The following is a 13,203-nucleotide window of genomic DNA, read 5'->3' as shown; positions in this document are numbered from 1 at the left end:
TTTTTTTTGCAATTGACGTTGTCATTTAAGACATGTCTATTTTAATTTTATCAACATTTTAAAAATCCAATAACCTTTATGCCAATTTTAATAATAGATACTTAATTTGTCCTGAATGTGAGTGAGTCAAAAGCTATAATCTACCTTTTTCAACCTATGTTAATCATTAAAGTCAACATTTCAAGCTTATTAAAGTCAACCTTTAAAGCTGATTTATTATGATGTCTAGGGCCAGTTTTGCTATTTATTGTTATAAATATCTATATCATATTTTTTTTGGATGATCATATAAAATCTATTTGGCTTTTCCCTTTTAAAAAATAAATTCAAGGTCAAAACCATTTCTCTATAATTCTATATATATTTTGAACTCCATTTTGATAAAAAAAAATTTAAAGTTATCCAAACTGATTAAGGTAATAGGGGTGATCATTTTCGGTTCGGTTTGGTTTTTATTAAAAAACAATAACCAAACCAAATTTAAAAAAAAAAAACTGAAACTGGTTCAAATCTATTAGTTTCAGTTTGATTTTTTAGAACAAAAACTAGTTCAAATTGGTTTGGTTTGTTTTTTCTAGTTTGGCTCGGTTTTTTTCTGGTTTTATTAGTTTCAGACTTATAAAACCGAAACCGAACTGAAAATGATAAAGGTTTTTTTTTTTTTCAAAATTCTAATAAGTTTAATCTTTTTTTTTGTTATAGTTTGATTTTTTTAATTATTTATTTTCCAATTTTCTCAGTTTAATTGATTTTTTAATTTTTTTGCTCATCCTTATAAAGTAATGAATATAAACATTTACGCAATTATTTTAAAATTTATGGCATTCAGCATTACTTACTTAGCATGTCTGTGCATACATGAACAAATAGACCTTGTTAAATGACCTCAATGTTGGATAGTTGAAATGGGATTAGCTTTTAAATCACCAACTTATATATTTAGATTTATGTAATACATTTAATTTATATAGCAAATTAAATTTTTTATTCATTTTATTTGAATTCAAAATTATATTTATTTATAATTTATTAAAAATAAAATTTTGAATTTCTTATAATTTATTATTCAAAATTAGAATTTAGAATGATAATTTAGAATCAATTTATAAGTTATCGAGTCAATCATATCAGATATTTTTATTTTTTGTTAACAAGAAAAAAACTTATTAGTGTTATATCGGTCAAGTTTGACCAGATCACTAAAAACTTTCTCGTATCAATATTTCTTCCATTCTAACTTAAATTTTAATTTGAATCAAGTTTTACATCAAGAATTTTCTAGATCAATCGATGAGGTTTAACAATTATCAATGATATTTTAGAAGTTTTATCTATTAACGCCTTGTTTGGTTCATGGAACACAATTTTTCATATTTATTTATTATTAGAAAAATTAGTCAATAAAAAACTCTTTTAAGTCAAAGAAAAATTTGACTTAGATTTCAGAAAAAATATTTTTCTTTTATTTTGGCTGTAATACACTTTTCAAAGATTGTAAAAAATCTAAAAATATCTTTTTATTTGTTGATTATATCAAATTTGGTTACTAATCTTTTGATTACTATAAATTTTATTTTGAATCCTTATTTTTTTTTAATTTTATCATTTAGAATTTGATTTAATTTTTTTTTATATCAGCCTTGGACTTCATTCTTTTAATTGTTATTTGTTTTTTTCTTATCCTTTTCTTAGTTGAATTTTTTTTTTATCTATAAGATTTTATCCTTATTTTTTTATTAATATTTTTTATTTAAAACAATTTATGAAGTTGATTTTTTTTTCAATTTCATCATCTTTTAACCTTTTCATCTATTAAATTTAGTCTTTATTTTATTTTAGATTTTAGATTTCAATTTCATCATCTTTCACCTTTTTTCATCAATTAAGTTTGATCTTTACTTTTTAATAAATTTGAGAAAATAAATTAAAATATTAATAAATTATTTTCTAGATTATTTTCTATAACATAATCAAGTATTATAATTTTTTAACTCATTTTCTATAATATTATCAAATATATAAAAAATAATTTATTTTTTAAGAATTTACCAAGTACTTTCCGGTAAATAAAAACTTTATTAATTAATAATGCCTATCCCAACTCACAAGTCACCAATCTGACGTTGCCAAGAAAAGAGAAAGATTTCGAAACGACTCCGTTTGGAAGAACCACGTCCCGACCAAACATAGACTTGTTTCTTTCGTAAAACAACGAAAGGGAATAAGAGAGAGGCTTGAAAAGCGACACTACCGAACTCCGAACGGCACACCACATACCACACCAAACCCCAAACACACCAAACACCAACACATCATCTTATTGAATTAAATTATAAATTAGTCCTTTAAATTTTACAAAACAAATTAAATAATCCTTTTTAATTTTAAAAACTAATTAGTGTTTACAATGCTTAATTTAATTATAATTTGTTTCAAAAGATGTATTCTTCTCCTATCAATCTTCAATGTCATCTATTTTTTTTCTTTTTTTCATTGAAATAAAAATAAAAATAAAACAAAACAAATTAAAAAATATAAAATGAACAAAAAAAGTTATTAATTTATAATTTAGTCCCCCATCTCATTGAACCATACAACAACAATAGCAGCACTCCACCAAACACCAAATTATCCTTTTCCTCTCTCTTTTCTTTTCTATCCCTCCCCTGCCAACTCTCGGTCAACATTTCTACAACAGCACAGGCACTTTCAGAGCAAAGAGAAAGAAAGAAAAGATGGATTCTGCAAGCAACGTCCTGGTAACTAACATTATTTATTTTCCTTTTATTATAGCTGTGCATTTGTTTGCTTGATTAAGTGGTACTTAAATTGGAACTATAACAGCTGGCTTCATCACCTTCTGCTGCTGCCGTGGTGGGAATGGGGAGCGGGGCAGTAAGGAGGAATCCAACATTAATATGTACGCCGATCATGGCTGATTCTGTTGATAAGATGGCGATTCTTATGGCTGAAGCTAAATCTGTGGGTGCTGATTTGGTTGAAATTCGTTTGGATAGTTTAAAGGATTTCAATCCTAACTCCGATATCAAAACCCTAATTCTTCACTCTCCTTTACCGACTCTTTTCACTTACAGGTGCCTTACCTACCTCCCCCACTTTTCGTTTCCTTTTCTTTTTTCGATTTTTCTTTTTATTTTTTTTAATTATTGTTGCAGGCCAATGTGGGAAGGTGGTCAGTATAACGGCGATGAAAAACCGCGATTAGATGCTCTTCGATTAGCCATGGAGCTCGGAGCTGATTATATTGATGTTGAGCTCAAGGTTGCTCCTTCTTCTTTTTTCTTTGAAACTAGAAGCTAGATTTTATTTTTAAAAAAACTATTAATTTGCGGTTTGATTTTTGTTGGTGAAGGTTGCTCATGAATTCAATGACTTGCTAAGAGGAAACAAGCCTGGGAAGTGCAAGCTCATTGTTTCTTCTCACAACTATGAGAATACTCCCTCGGTTGAGGAACTTGGTAATCTTGTGGCAAGAATACAGGCTGCCGGTGCTGATATTGTTAAGATTGCCACGACTGCTTTGGATATTTCTGATGTTGCGCGCATTTTTCAAATAACTGTTCATTCTCAAGTAAGAAGCGTACGTAGTATGCTTTTGTTATGGATTAGAGAGCAAGGTGGAGGCTGTATTATTTTGTTAACAATATGTTTCCTATTAGAGGATCTTAAAAGATTGGTGGTTTAACTAAATTTATTAGTAGTTGTGAATAGTAACTCTAAAATTTTATGATTTTCTGGAACTTCAACTAAATTTACTTTAGTAACATGAATTATAATTGCTAGGTTCCAATAATTGGACTTGTCATGGGTGAGAGGGGATTGATTTCACGGATACTTTGCGCTAAATTCGGTGGTTATCTCACCTTTGGCACCCTTGAGTCAGGGGTTGTTTCAGCCCCTGGTCAACCAACGATCAAGGATTTGTTGGATCTATACAACTTCAGACAAATTGGACCTGATACTAAAGTATTCGGAATTATTGGGAAGCCTGTTGGCCACAGCAAATCACCTCTTCTATTCAATGAAGCATTCAAGTCAGTTGGTATCAATGGGGTCTATGTGCATTTATTAGTGGATGACATTGCACGTTTTCTCCAGACTTACTCATCCACAGATTTTGCAGGATTCAGGTTATATTTCTATTTGCATCGCTGGCTGTTAAATACAAAGCTTTCATATTAATAATATCCTGCCTGCTTTATTTTTATCAAAAACCATTTTGTGTGATTTTGTTACCTTTGGTAAGTAGTCTTCTAATGAGTCCTTGGCCAAACTGAAAAGGAACTTGTGCTGTATATATAAGTGCAATGTGTGGTAATTGTTGATGGTGTGATGTTTAAAACTCAGTTGCACAATTCCTCACAAAGAAGATGCTGTCAAGTGCTGTGATGAGGTTCATCCAGTTGCAAAGGTAATGTGTTATCTCTCTTTGATTAACTTTAAAGTTTATGACCACCTTGGGGTGTTGAAACATTTCCTTTTGTACATGAATGATTTATCTACTCTTGATCTTCTCTCACAGTCAATAGGAGCTGTTAATTGCATTATAAGAAGACAAAATGACGGGAAGCTATTTGGCTACAATACAGATTATGTTGGTGCTATTTCTGCTATTGAGGAAGGACTGCGAGGTATTTAGTTCTTAAGAGAACACACATTTTTTCTCTTGATAGAATCTTCCTTTAAGACACTAAGCTGTTTTGGTTCCATTCATTTTCTTGCAGCCTCACAAAATGTTAGCGATACAGTTGGTTCACCCTTATCTGGGAAGTTGTTTGTGGTCATTGGCGCTGGTGGTGCCGGCAAGGCACTTGCTTATGGTGCAAAAGAAAAGGGGGCAAGAGTTGTCATTGCCAATCGTACCTATGGTGAGGTTCCTGTACATTCACTTTGTGCAATATTTTTTACCTGCTCATGCCATTTCCTAATTCATGATATCTGTGTTTCAGCAATACTTGGTAGAGGAAATATCATGGGTTTTTGAAGACATTTATTCAATAGTCTAGAGACCATCTTGGCTGATGCCTTTTTAATTTTATGTTTGATACTCCCTGTTCTCAGCCTGTCTTGCAATGGGGAAACTATTTTTCTTTCGCTTCTTTCAACTTCTCTTCACTGTTTCTTTTCTGCAACCAAAGCTCTTCACTGGTTTCTTTTAAACTCCCATGTTGAAATTTGTGAAAACTCAAGGCACTCATTGGTGAAGGGTGACTTTGTTTTTCTTAAGCCATCATATTATATGCTCATGCTGATAAAAGAAAATCATATTATATGCCCCCCCTTGTCTGATACACATGTGCATGTGAATTTTATACAGGATTTAATTCCACAGTACATTTGTGGTGGTTGGATTATTATTCTCCTTGCTCTGCTTGGGATACTGTGTTACCAACCCAAACTGTGTTTTTCCTGTTTATTTTGATCTAGTTTTTTAATTTTATATGTTTGCCCTCTAGAGCGCGCAAAAGTACTTGCTGACATAATTGGAGGAGCTGCTATAACTCTTGCTGATCTGGAGAATTTCCATCCAGAGGATGGCATGATTCTTGCAAACACAACATCTATTGGAATGCAACCAAAAGTCGATGAAACACCTGTTTCCAAGGTTTCCCTACCATCATGCTGTTTTTTTCTTGGTCAATTATTATGCATCTCCTTGAATGAAAAATGTACTGTTGTTTTCTTTTGGATCATCCATATAATTTTTTTGCCAGCACTTTCATTTCTGCATAGATTTATGAAGTCTTAAGAACATAGGTTTGGATATGTGCCCATCCTACTGGTTAATCTTTTGCTGAACTGCAAATGTTCTGTACATCACCAACTATTCCTACATCGATAAATCATTGTTCATTATTTGAAGGGAACATTAAATTTGGCATGTGAGTTGTGAGGGCATGGTGATTGAGTTAAAGAAAGCTACATATAGTTGTTTCCTCATGTGCTATGGCCTACATGAACCAATGACAGAAAAATATGTTGTGAGCTTGAGTCACGATGGTCTAGAAGTGTCTTAGATGTGAGAGCATGATGATAGCTTATGAAATAGTACAGAGCACTGAGCCAAGGGAAACATGGACCAAAAGGGGGATTGCGTGCTCGACACTTTGCAATGGTATTTGGCATCTTAGAAGTTTATAGAAGGTTTTTAGTGACTTTCTGTTTAAATAAAAGATTCTTTTATTACATATGGTTGCTCTGTTAGCACCTTCAGAGATAAATAGTATTGAGAGGCTTGATGTGTTTGCAGAACGCTTTGAGATCTTACTCCCTGGTTTTTGATGCTGTTTACACCCCCAAAATAACCAGACTCTTGAGAGAAGCAGAAGAATCTGGAGCCAAGATTGTCACAGGGTTAGAGATGTTCATTGGGCAAGCATACGAACAGTTTGAGAGGTTTACTGAATTACCTGGTAAGCTTAGTGATTATAGCTTGTACAATTATGGCTCCCTATTACTCTTTTGTTTCATTCAGATCTATATATCTGTCATTTTCTCTTTGCAGCACCCAAAGAACTCTTTCAGAAGATCATGTCAAAGTACTAGAGTGGTGGTGCAACGCCAATATTATATTGCAGCTGGTTTCCTTTTCCATTGTGGCTCAATTCCCACAACCTGTAACTCATTTTTCACTGATGAAATAGATTAGGATTTATGTGATCTCTAGTGGAAACCTTATGTATCGCGAAGTGATGAAAGTTTATTCGGTCAATTGCTGTGTCTGACCGTTCTTCTGATCCCTTCCAAACCCGTGTTCACAGCTGCATGTAGGGATTCTTCTTGCCAAAAAATTATTCAGTACTCTTGGTTTTTTCCTGCTTTCTAATAGAAAGGAGGGATTGGTGAATAAAATTTATAGTGGATCTCATGTTCACGTGAAAAGGGTGTAAAACATTGGTGGTCTTTAGTAATTTCTTCCTATCTTTTATGGCAAAACCCTACATTTATCTTAATGTTTGTCAAATATTCGTTTTTATTCTCATGTTTTTTAATTTGGTAACTTGTTCTGTCAATCTCTGTGATCATCTTTGAATCTGTTCAATTTGCATCTTTTCTCGACATGCCAATTAAGTGATATATATAAAAACAAAAGCTAAATGGTGCCAGAAAATAACTAACTGTAGATTAATAAATTTTTTATTATAAATTATAATAGTAGTTTTATTTTTAATTTGTTATTTTATTTTTTCATGAGATGTTTTTTTAGTTGTTTATATTTTTTTCTCTTTTAACAACTAAAGTGTGTATTTTTTTTTAATTGTTTGTAAATCATATATGATTGTTAGATTCAAGTTATTTGGGTTTAGTATGTTGGAAGATCCAATCAACTTGGATTAGATATATTTGCTAGATTTAAGTGTCTTCAATCTAATAATTATTGTTGTTATTATTATTTTTAGTATTATTAATATGATTATTATTATTATTAGTCTGGGTATTATTATTATTAAAGTAAATTAAAGTCTGATAACTTTGCTTATCTCAAGTTTACTTGAGTTTGGCAACATATTTGACTTAAATATTAGATTTTATTGGATTTGACAGGTTTGATATGAATATTATATTCATAATTTTTGAGTTTAATATGATTATTAAATTTAAAATTTTTAAATTTAGCTTGGTAATCAGATGTAAAAGACTTAAAACATTCCATCTGCTTTTAATATTTTTTTAATATATTAATTTAACTTTATTCTGTTTCATAATTGATTTTCTTTAATTTCCGTTAAAAAGATTAAACCATTCTCAATTTCTTTTAGAAACTTTGAAAACATAATCCTCATTTTATTATTATTATTATTATAATAAAATTTTTAGTAAACAACTCAGTTTATAAAGGAAAAATAACCACTCTTGAGATATTCATCGTTGATGATTGATAGCTGAAAAAAAAAAAAAAACGTAAATCTTTCTCAATTGGGCCCAAACCTATAAATGGTATCAATTTGATCCCAAATCTTTCAAACAATTACTAATCAGGTCTTTCAATCAATGTTCGTTAAGTTTCCTGTAAAGTCTTCTTAAAAAAGACATTAATTTAAAACTGAAATTTATCAAAAATAAAAAAATAAATTGAGAAAAGGATCCAATTAAGAAATTTTTGGAACCTAATTGAGAAGATCTATAAGTTTGGCATGCAATTAAGAATTAATATACAGTTAGGGACTAAATTGAGGTCTTCCAAAAAGGGAAATCTATCAAATGGCCACTAGATATCTTCTGTTTCGTTTTGAGACAGCAGGAAAAAAGAAAAAGAAAAAGAAAAAAAAAATACAGCGAAGCCTGAGAAACATCAAATCCTTGACTAATATCCATAGCTTTATTGAACTCTGTTTGGTTGCAACCTCAGAAGAAGAAATGATATGCATTCTATCCTATTCCAAATCACCTCCAAGATCTCTTCCCTCGCAAGATCAGGTTACATTACACATGCCCGCAAACTGTTCGATGAAATGACAAAGAGAGATGCAGTTGCTTGGAATTCAATGCTTACTGGTTATTCTCATCTGGGTCTTCACCAAGAAGCCTTGTCTCTCTTCCACCAAATGAGAACCAGCAACACCAAGCCTGATCACTTCACATTCACTACAACTTTAAATGCATGTGGGGCTTCAAGTTCGCTTCGAAATGGAACCAAAATTCACGCTTTAGTTATTGTTTTGGGATGTCAATCTTCGATTCCGGTTAATAACTCGCTTATTGACATGTATGGGAAGTGTTTGTGTCCGTTTAGTGCCAATAAAGTTTTTCAAGAAATGATCGATTCCAATGAAGTTTCCTGGGGTTCCCTTTTGTTTGCGTATACAAATTCTGGTCAGTTTGACGCAGCTGCTTCCGTTTTTAAATCAATGCCTAAAAAGGTTGATGTTGCTTGGAATATAATGATTTCTGGTCTTGGTCAGTATGGTGAAATTGAGTTATGTTTGGAAATGTTCAAAGAGATGAGGGAGAGTTTCTGTGAGCCTGACCAATGGACTTATAGTGCCCTCATAAGTGCTTGCAACGAGTCATTAGAATTGGTATATGGATGTATGATGCATGCTGTTGTTATTAAGACTGGTTGGAGCTCAGCAATGGAGGCAAATAATTCAATTCTAAGCTTTTATGCTAAACTTGGTTCCTTGAATGATGCTGTGAAGGTGTTTGAATCCATGGGAACTCTGACACAGGTGTCTTGGAATGCCATTATTGATGTTTTTATGAAAGCAGGAGATACCAGTGAAGCATTTCTCTCATTTCAGCGCATGCCTGATAAGAATGTTGTTTCGTGGACATCTATGATTACAGGGTATGCAAGAAACGGGTATGGAGAAGAAGCACTTGACTTTTTTGTTGGAATGATAAGGAATTGCTTGCTTCCTGATGATTTTACATTTGGAGCTGTCCTTCATGCATGCTCAAGTTTGGCAATACTTGGGCATGGGAGAATGGTCCATGGATGTGTAATTCACCATGGTTTTCATGCCCATGTGTATATTGGAAATGGTTTAGTTAACATGTATGCCAAGTGTGGAGATTTAGAAGGGTCAAATCTAGCATTCAATGATATTTACGAGAAGGATTTGGTCTCTTTCAATTCCATGTTGTTTGCGTTTGGGTTGCATGGAAAGGGTACTCAAGCTCTACAGCTGTATGAAGATATGGTAGCATCTGGGATAAAACCAGATAAAGTGACTTTCATTGGCTTGTTTCTGACTTGTAGCCACTCAGGGCTAATAGTTAAAGGTCTCGAGTTTTTTGAATCAATGAGGTTAGTTCACGGGCTATCCTTCAACTTGGATCATGTGGCATGCATGGTGGATATGCTTGGCCGAGGTGGCTACTTAGCAGAAGCAAAAGAGTTGGCTATCGAGCATTCAAAAACAGGTGATGTTAAGACCAGCTCTTGTGAACCTCTGCTGGGAGCATGTTCTACACATGGTGAAGTTGAAACTGGGACTAATGTGGGGGAAACGTTAAAGGATTTAGAACCTCATAAAGAGACAAGCTATTATGTGTTGCGGTCGAATTTGTATTGCGCTAGCGGGCGATGGAAGGAAGCAGAGATGGTTAGAAAGGAAATGGTAGATGAAGGGTTGAAGAAAATTCCTGGTTGTAGCTGGATTGAAGTGGGAAACAAGGTAACAGCATTTGTAGCAGGACAGTCACAACCATGCATGGAAGAGTTGCACACAACATTACATTTCCTGGAATTAGAAATGAGACATCCATGCTTCATTGATGTGAAAATTGAAGAAATTCTCGTGTTAAACTCTAGCGATCGTTTTAGTATCAGAGTGATCAAACAGCTGCCACTCTGATAAACTAACCAGGCCACTGAAGTTTACTCCTCCCTGCGAAATCTTATTATTGATACAAACTGACGAAACTGTCCTTGTAAGTACCCTCTCCCCACCCATCCTCGTCTCTTCTTGCTCATCACCAGTACTTCACTAACCCTCCTTCCTTGAGCCGGGGGGGTCATTTCAAGATCTTGACGGGCACGTTTGCGCATGTGGGCTCCCCTGTCGTTAGGTTAAAAAAAGAGAGAAAAAGACTGGCAAGAATGGTAGTTCAATTCTAAACCATTTATTCAGAATTAGTGATGAGATTAGGATTGATGTATTCTTTTATATCTTACATTTTCGAGTCATGGGGCAAGTATCACAGCTTCTTTATGCATCTTGTATATTGTCATTTGTAGAGAAGAAAGATTCTGGATGCGAATTTGACATAACATTATAAAATTCCATTTTTTTTTATAATAACAATATAATAATTAATGGTCCATGGATGCAAATTTTTTAATTTCATGATTTAATGTTTTAGAATTTGATCTTTAATATTAATTTTTTTCTGTAAAAAAAAAAAAACTTAAGTTAAGTCGATACTCACTTTTATTGTATAAACAAAACTTTCCATGCAACCCTATTCAATTAGCTAAGGTGTATATAGTGATTATAATATATCGGGTGCAAAACTCATCATCCGAATAACCTCATTTTTGCTTTCAGTTGTGAGAAGTACATGTTTGTCACTTGCTCTTCTTCGTTGCTAGAGTTTTATTCCGAATCATCATTTAATATAGCTTTCATTGTTTTTTTTGTGATGATAATTTTTCTTTTTGTTTTCAAAAAATAAACAATTTACATTGACGTTTGCTTTGTCGTTGGATTCAAAACATCTTGGAAGTTCCTTGCTTGAATCTTTTATATTTCTATTTTTTTTGAAATTTAAAAATCTTTTATCTCTTCATTTATTTTAGGAAGTTTTAGAATGTTGAGTTTTTTTGAATACAATATACATAACATAAACTATAAAATAAAATTATTTGGGAGTCCCCGGCATCTTGTTAAATAAATATAGAATTGTTTAGGAATTTATTATTTGAAAATTTGATCTTCTTTGGCTTTACATAATTCTTTAAAAACTATATTGTCATAAATAACTAGTTATTTAATTATCCAGCCTCAAATGATAATCTACACGAACTACCCATGAGAAATATCCTAAATTTTCTAGAATAAGAGACATAACTTAGAAGAGAGGGATTGCTATATCTACAGTGTTAATTTTAATTTTATGTTTACATAGTTTTTTTAGTTTAACAAACAACTATACTAAATAAAAGGCATACCTTACTATTTATAAAAAAATATGAAAACCTTATAAATTGAAAAAATATCAATTTTTTCCTTGAATAATATCCATATTTAATTCAAGATAATTTTAGAAATTAACTCAATCAAGTCCTTACTTGATTTTTCTAGGTGTAGAAATATAATCTCTGTACTCATCATATTCTAGTACTTAATTTCTAAAATATATATTAGTCAAGTCATACTTAATCAAATCATTCCAATTTAATTTTTGACTAATGATTCTTATTGTGTGTGACCTATTAGGTTTCTAATATATTGACCCAAACATAAATTATAATTATGATTATAATTATAATTAAATAGAATTAACTACAGTAAGCAAATTAATTTATTATCAACTCAAAAATTGATTAATTTATATTTGAAGATCAGGTATATCGTTTAACAATATATCATAATCCCCTAAATATTAGAAAAGTCATTAGTGGTTTGACTTAATCTTTCAGTGACTGGTTTCTCAATGTAATTGATATCCTTTAATTAATAATATTTCAATTTAACATGGCAGACATCGATTTAACATGGTAGAGCATAAAGTATGTTTGCCATGTTAAATCATCTTTACTCTTTACATAATAGTGATTGATAGTTTGAATAAGATTTGAAATTCTTTTCAAACCTTATTCCATCTTGGCCAAGAATTTCCTAATCAATACTGATTAGTACTTAAAAGTACATTTTTAATAAGGTTTTATATCATCATTTTGCACTTGAAGTATCAATAACTCCTTAACTAAAGCATGTTTTATAATAAGATATCTAATGATATAAGATACCTTTAATTTATGATAAATGTTCATTTTAAATGCAGGCGTATCACATAAATAAAAGGATTGATTAATGAGTTTAAGAACTGAAATTGAAAGGACAAAGAGATGACTAAAATTAGAAAAAAGATGTTGGTGCAGTCCAAATCAAAACACTGTTTGGTAATTGGGTCATATTTAGAGCTATAGATCTTGGATTTAGGTCTACTTTATATATATGAAAATGTAAGATATAGGCCTACAACTTTCATATGGAGCCTAAGATTTAAAAAAGCCATTTTCAAGTTCAAATTGTAGCAACAACAAAGAAGTCCGAATTTATCCTGCAGCCTAAATACTATTTAGTGTTTGTCCTATATCTAGAGTTCTAGAAGTCCAAATGACCTTTTTTTTTTGTGGAAAAGTGAGACAATTTTATACAACTTTCATGTTTTCAAGTGGTTCCAATTCTGACGTTATCAATGATGTTTTGGGAAAATAATAGAAAATAAGGATTGCCACCAAATCAAGAGTTGGCCATCCATTAATCAATTAGTCATCAAATCAATAGTTCTTAATTTTAGCCTATTAAAGGAGGCATTTGCTATGCATTTAGGCATCTTGGTTTCCAGATTAAGATTATGCTCTTGCTTTCTCTTTTTGTATTTTTGTAATGGTTAGGTTTTACTTTCAATAGTATCAAGTTTAAGTCTTTCATTTCCTTTCCTTTACTTAGTTAAGTTATATCTTATTTATGTTCTTATTTTGTTTATTTATTTTTCTTTCTTTCACTA

General features: G+C 31.6%; 2 protein-coding genes across 3 annotated transcripts; both read left to right on the top strand.

The window, feature by feature from the left end:
• The first annotated feature begins 2,593 nt into the window (after positions 1–2,593).
• On the top strand, positions 2,594–6,934 carry LOC105114892 (bifunctional 3-dehydroquinate dehydratase/shikimate dehydrogenase, chloroplastic-like). 2 transcript variants are annotated; one of them, XM_011011600.1, is made up of 11 exons: positions 2,594–2,759; positions 2,845–3,095; positions 3,177–3,282; positions 3,374–3,601; positions 3,805–4,151; positions 4,369–4,432; positions 4,544–4,652; positions 4,746–4,889; positions 5,478–5,626; positions 6,272–6,434; positions 6,527–6,934. In XM_011011600.1, exons 1-11 carry the CDS (start codon positions 2,736–2,738, stop codon positions 6,565–6,567), a joined length of 1,626 nt encoding a protein of 541 aa, XP_011009902.1. In that variant the 5' UTR covers positions 2,594–2,735; the 3' UTR covers positions 6,568–6,934. The 2 variants fall into 2 exon arrangements, with proteins under 2 accessions (XP_011009902.1, XP_011009903.1); XM_011011601.1 differs by having other exon boundaries at positions 2,595–2,759; positions 3,374–3,592.
• Positions 6,935–8,131: 1,197 nt separating this feature from the next.
• LOC105114891 (pentatricopeptide repeat-containing protein At2g36980, mitochondrial-like) lies at positions 8,132–10,691 on the top strand. Its single transcript, XM_011011599.1, has one exon. It carries the CDS (start codon positions 8,385–8,387, stop codon positions 10,320–10,322), a length of 1,938 nt encoding a protein of 645 aa, XP_011009901.1. The 5' UTR covers positions 8,132–8,384; the 3' UTR covers positions 10,323–10,691.
• The last annotated feature ends 2,512 nt before the right edge of the window (positions 10,692–13,203 follow it).

Source organism: Populus euphratica, unplaced genomic scaffold, assembly GCF_000495115.2.
Source record: "Populus euphratica unplaced genomic scaffold, PopEup_1.0 scaffold594.1, whole genome shotgun sequence".
NCBI lineage: Eukaryota > Viridiplantae > Streptophyta > Magnoliopsida > Malpighiales > Salicaceae > Populus > Populus euphratica.
Note: the sequence above shows the minus strand (reverse complement) of the source record. Positions and strands in the feature narration are given on the sequence as shown.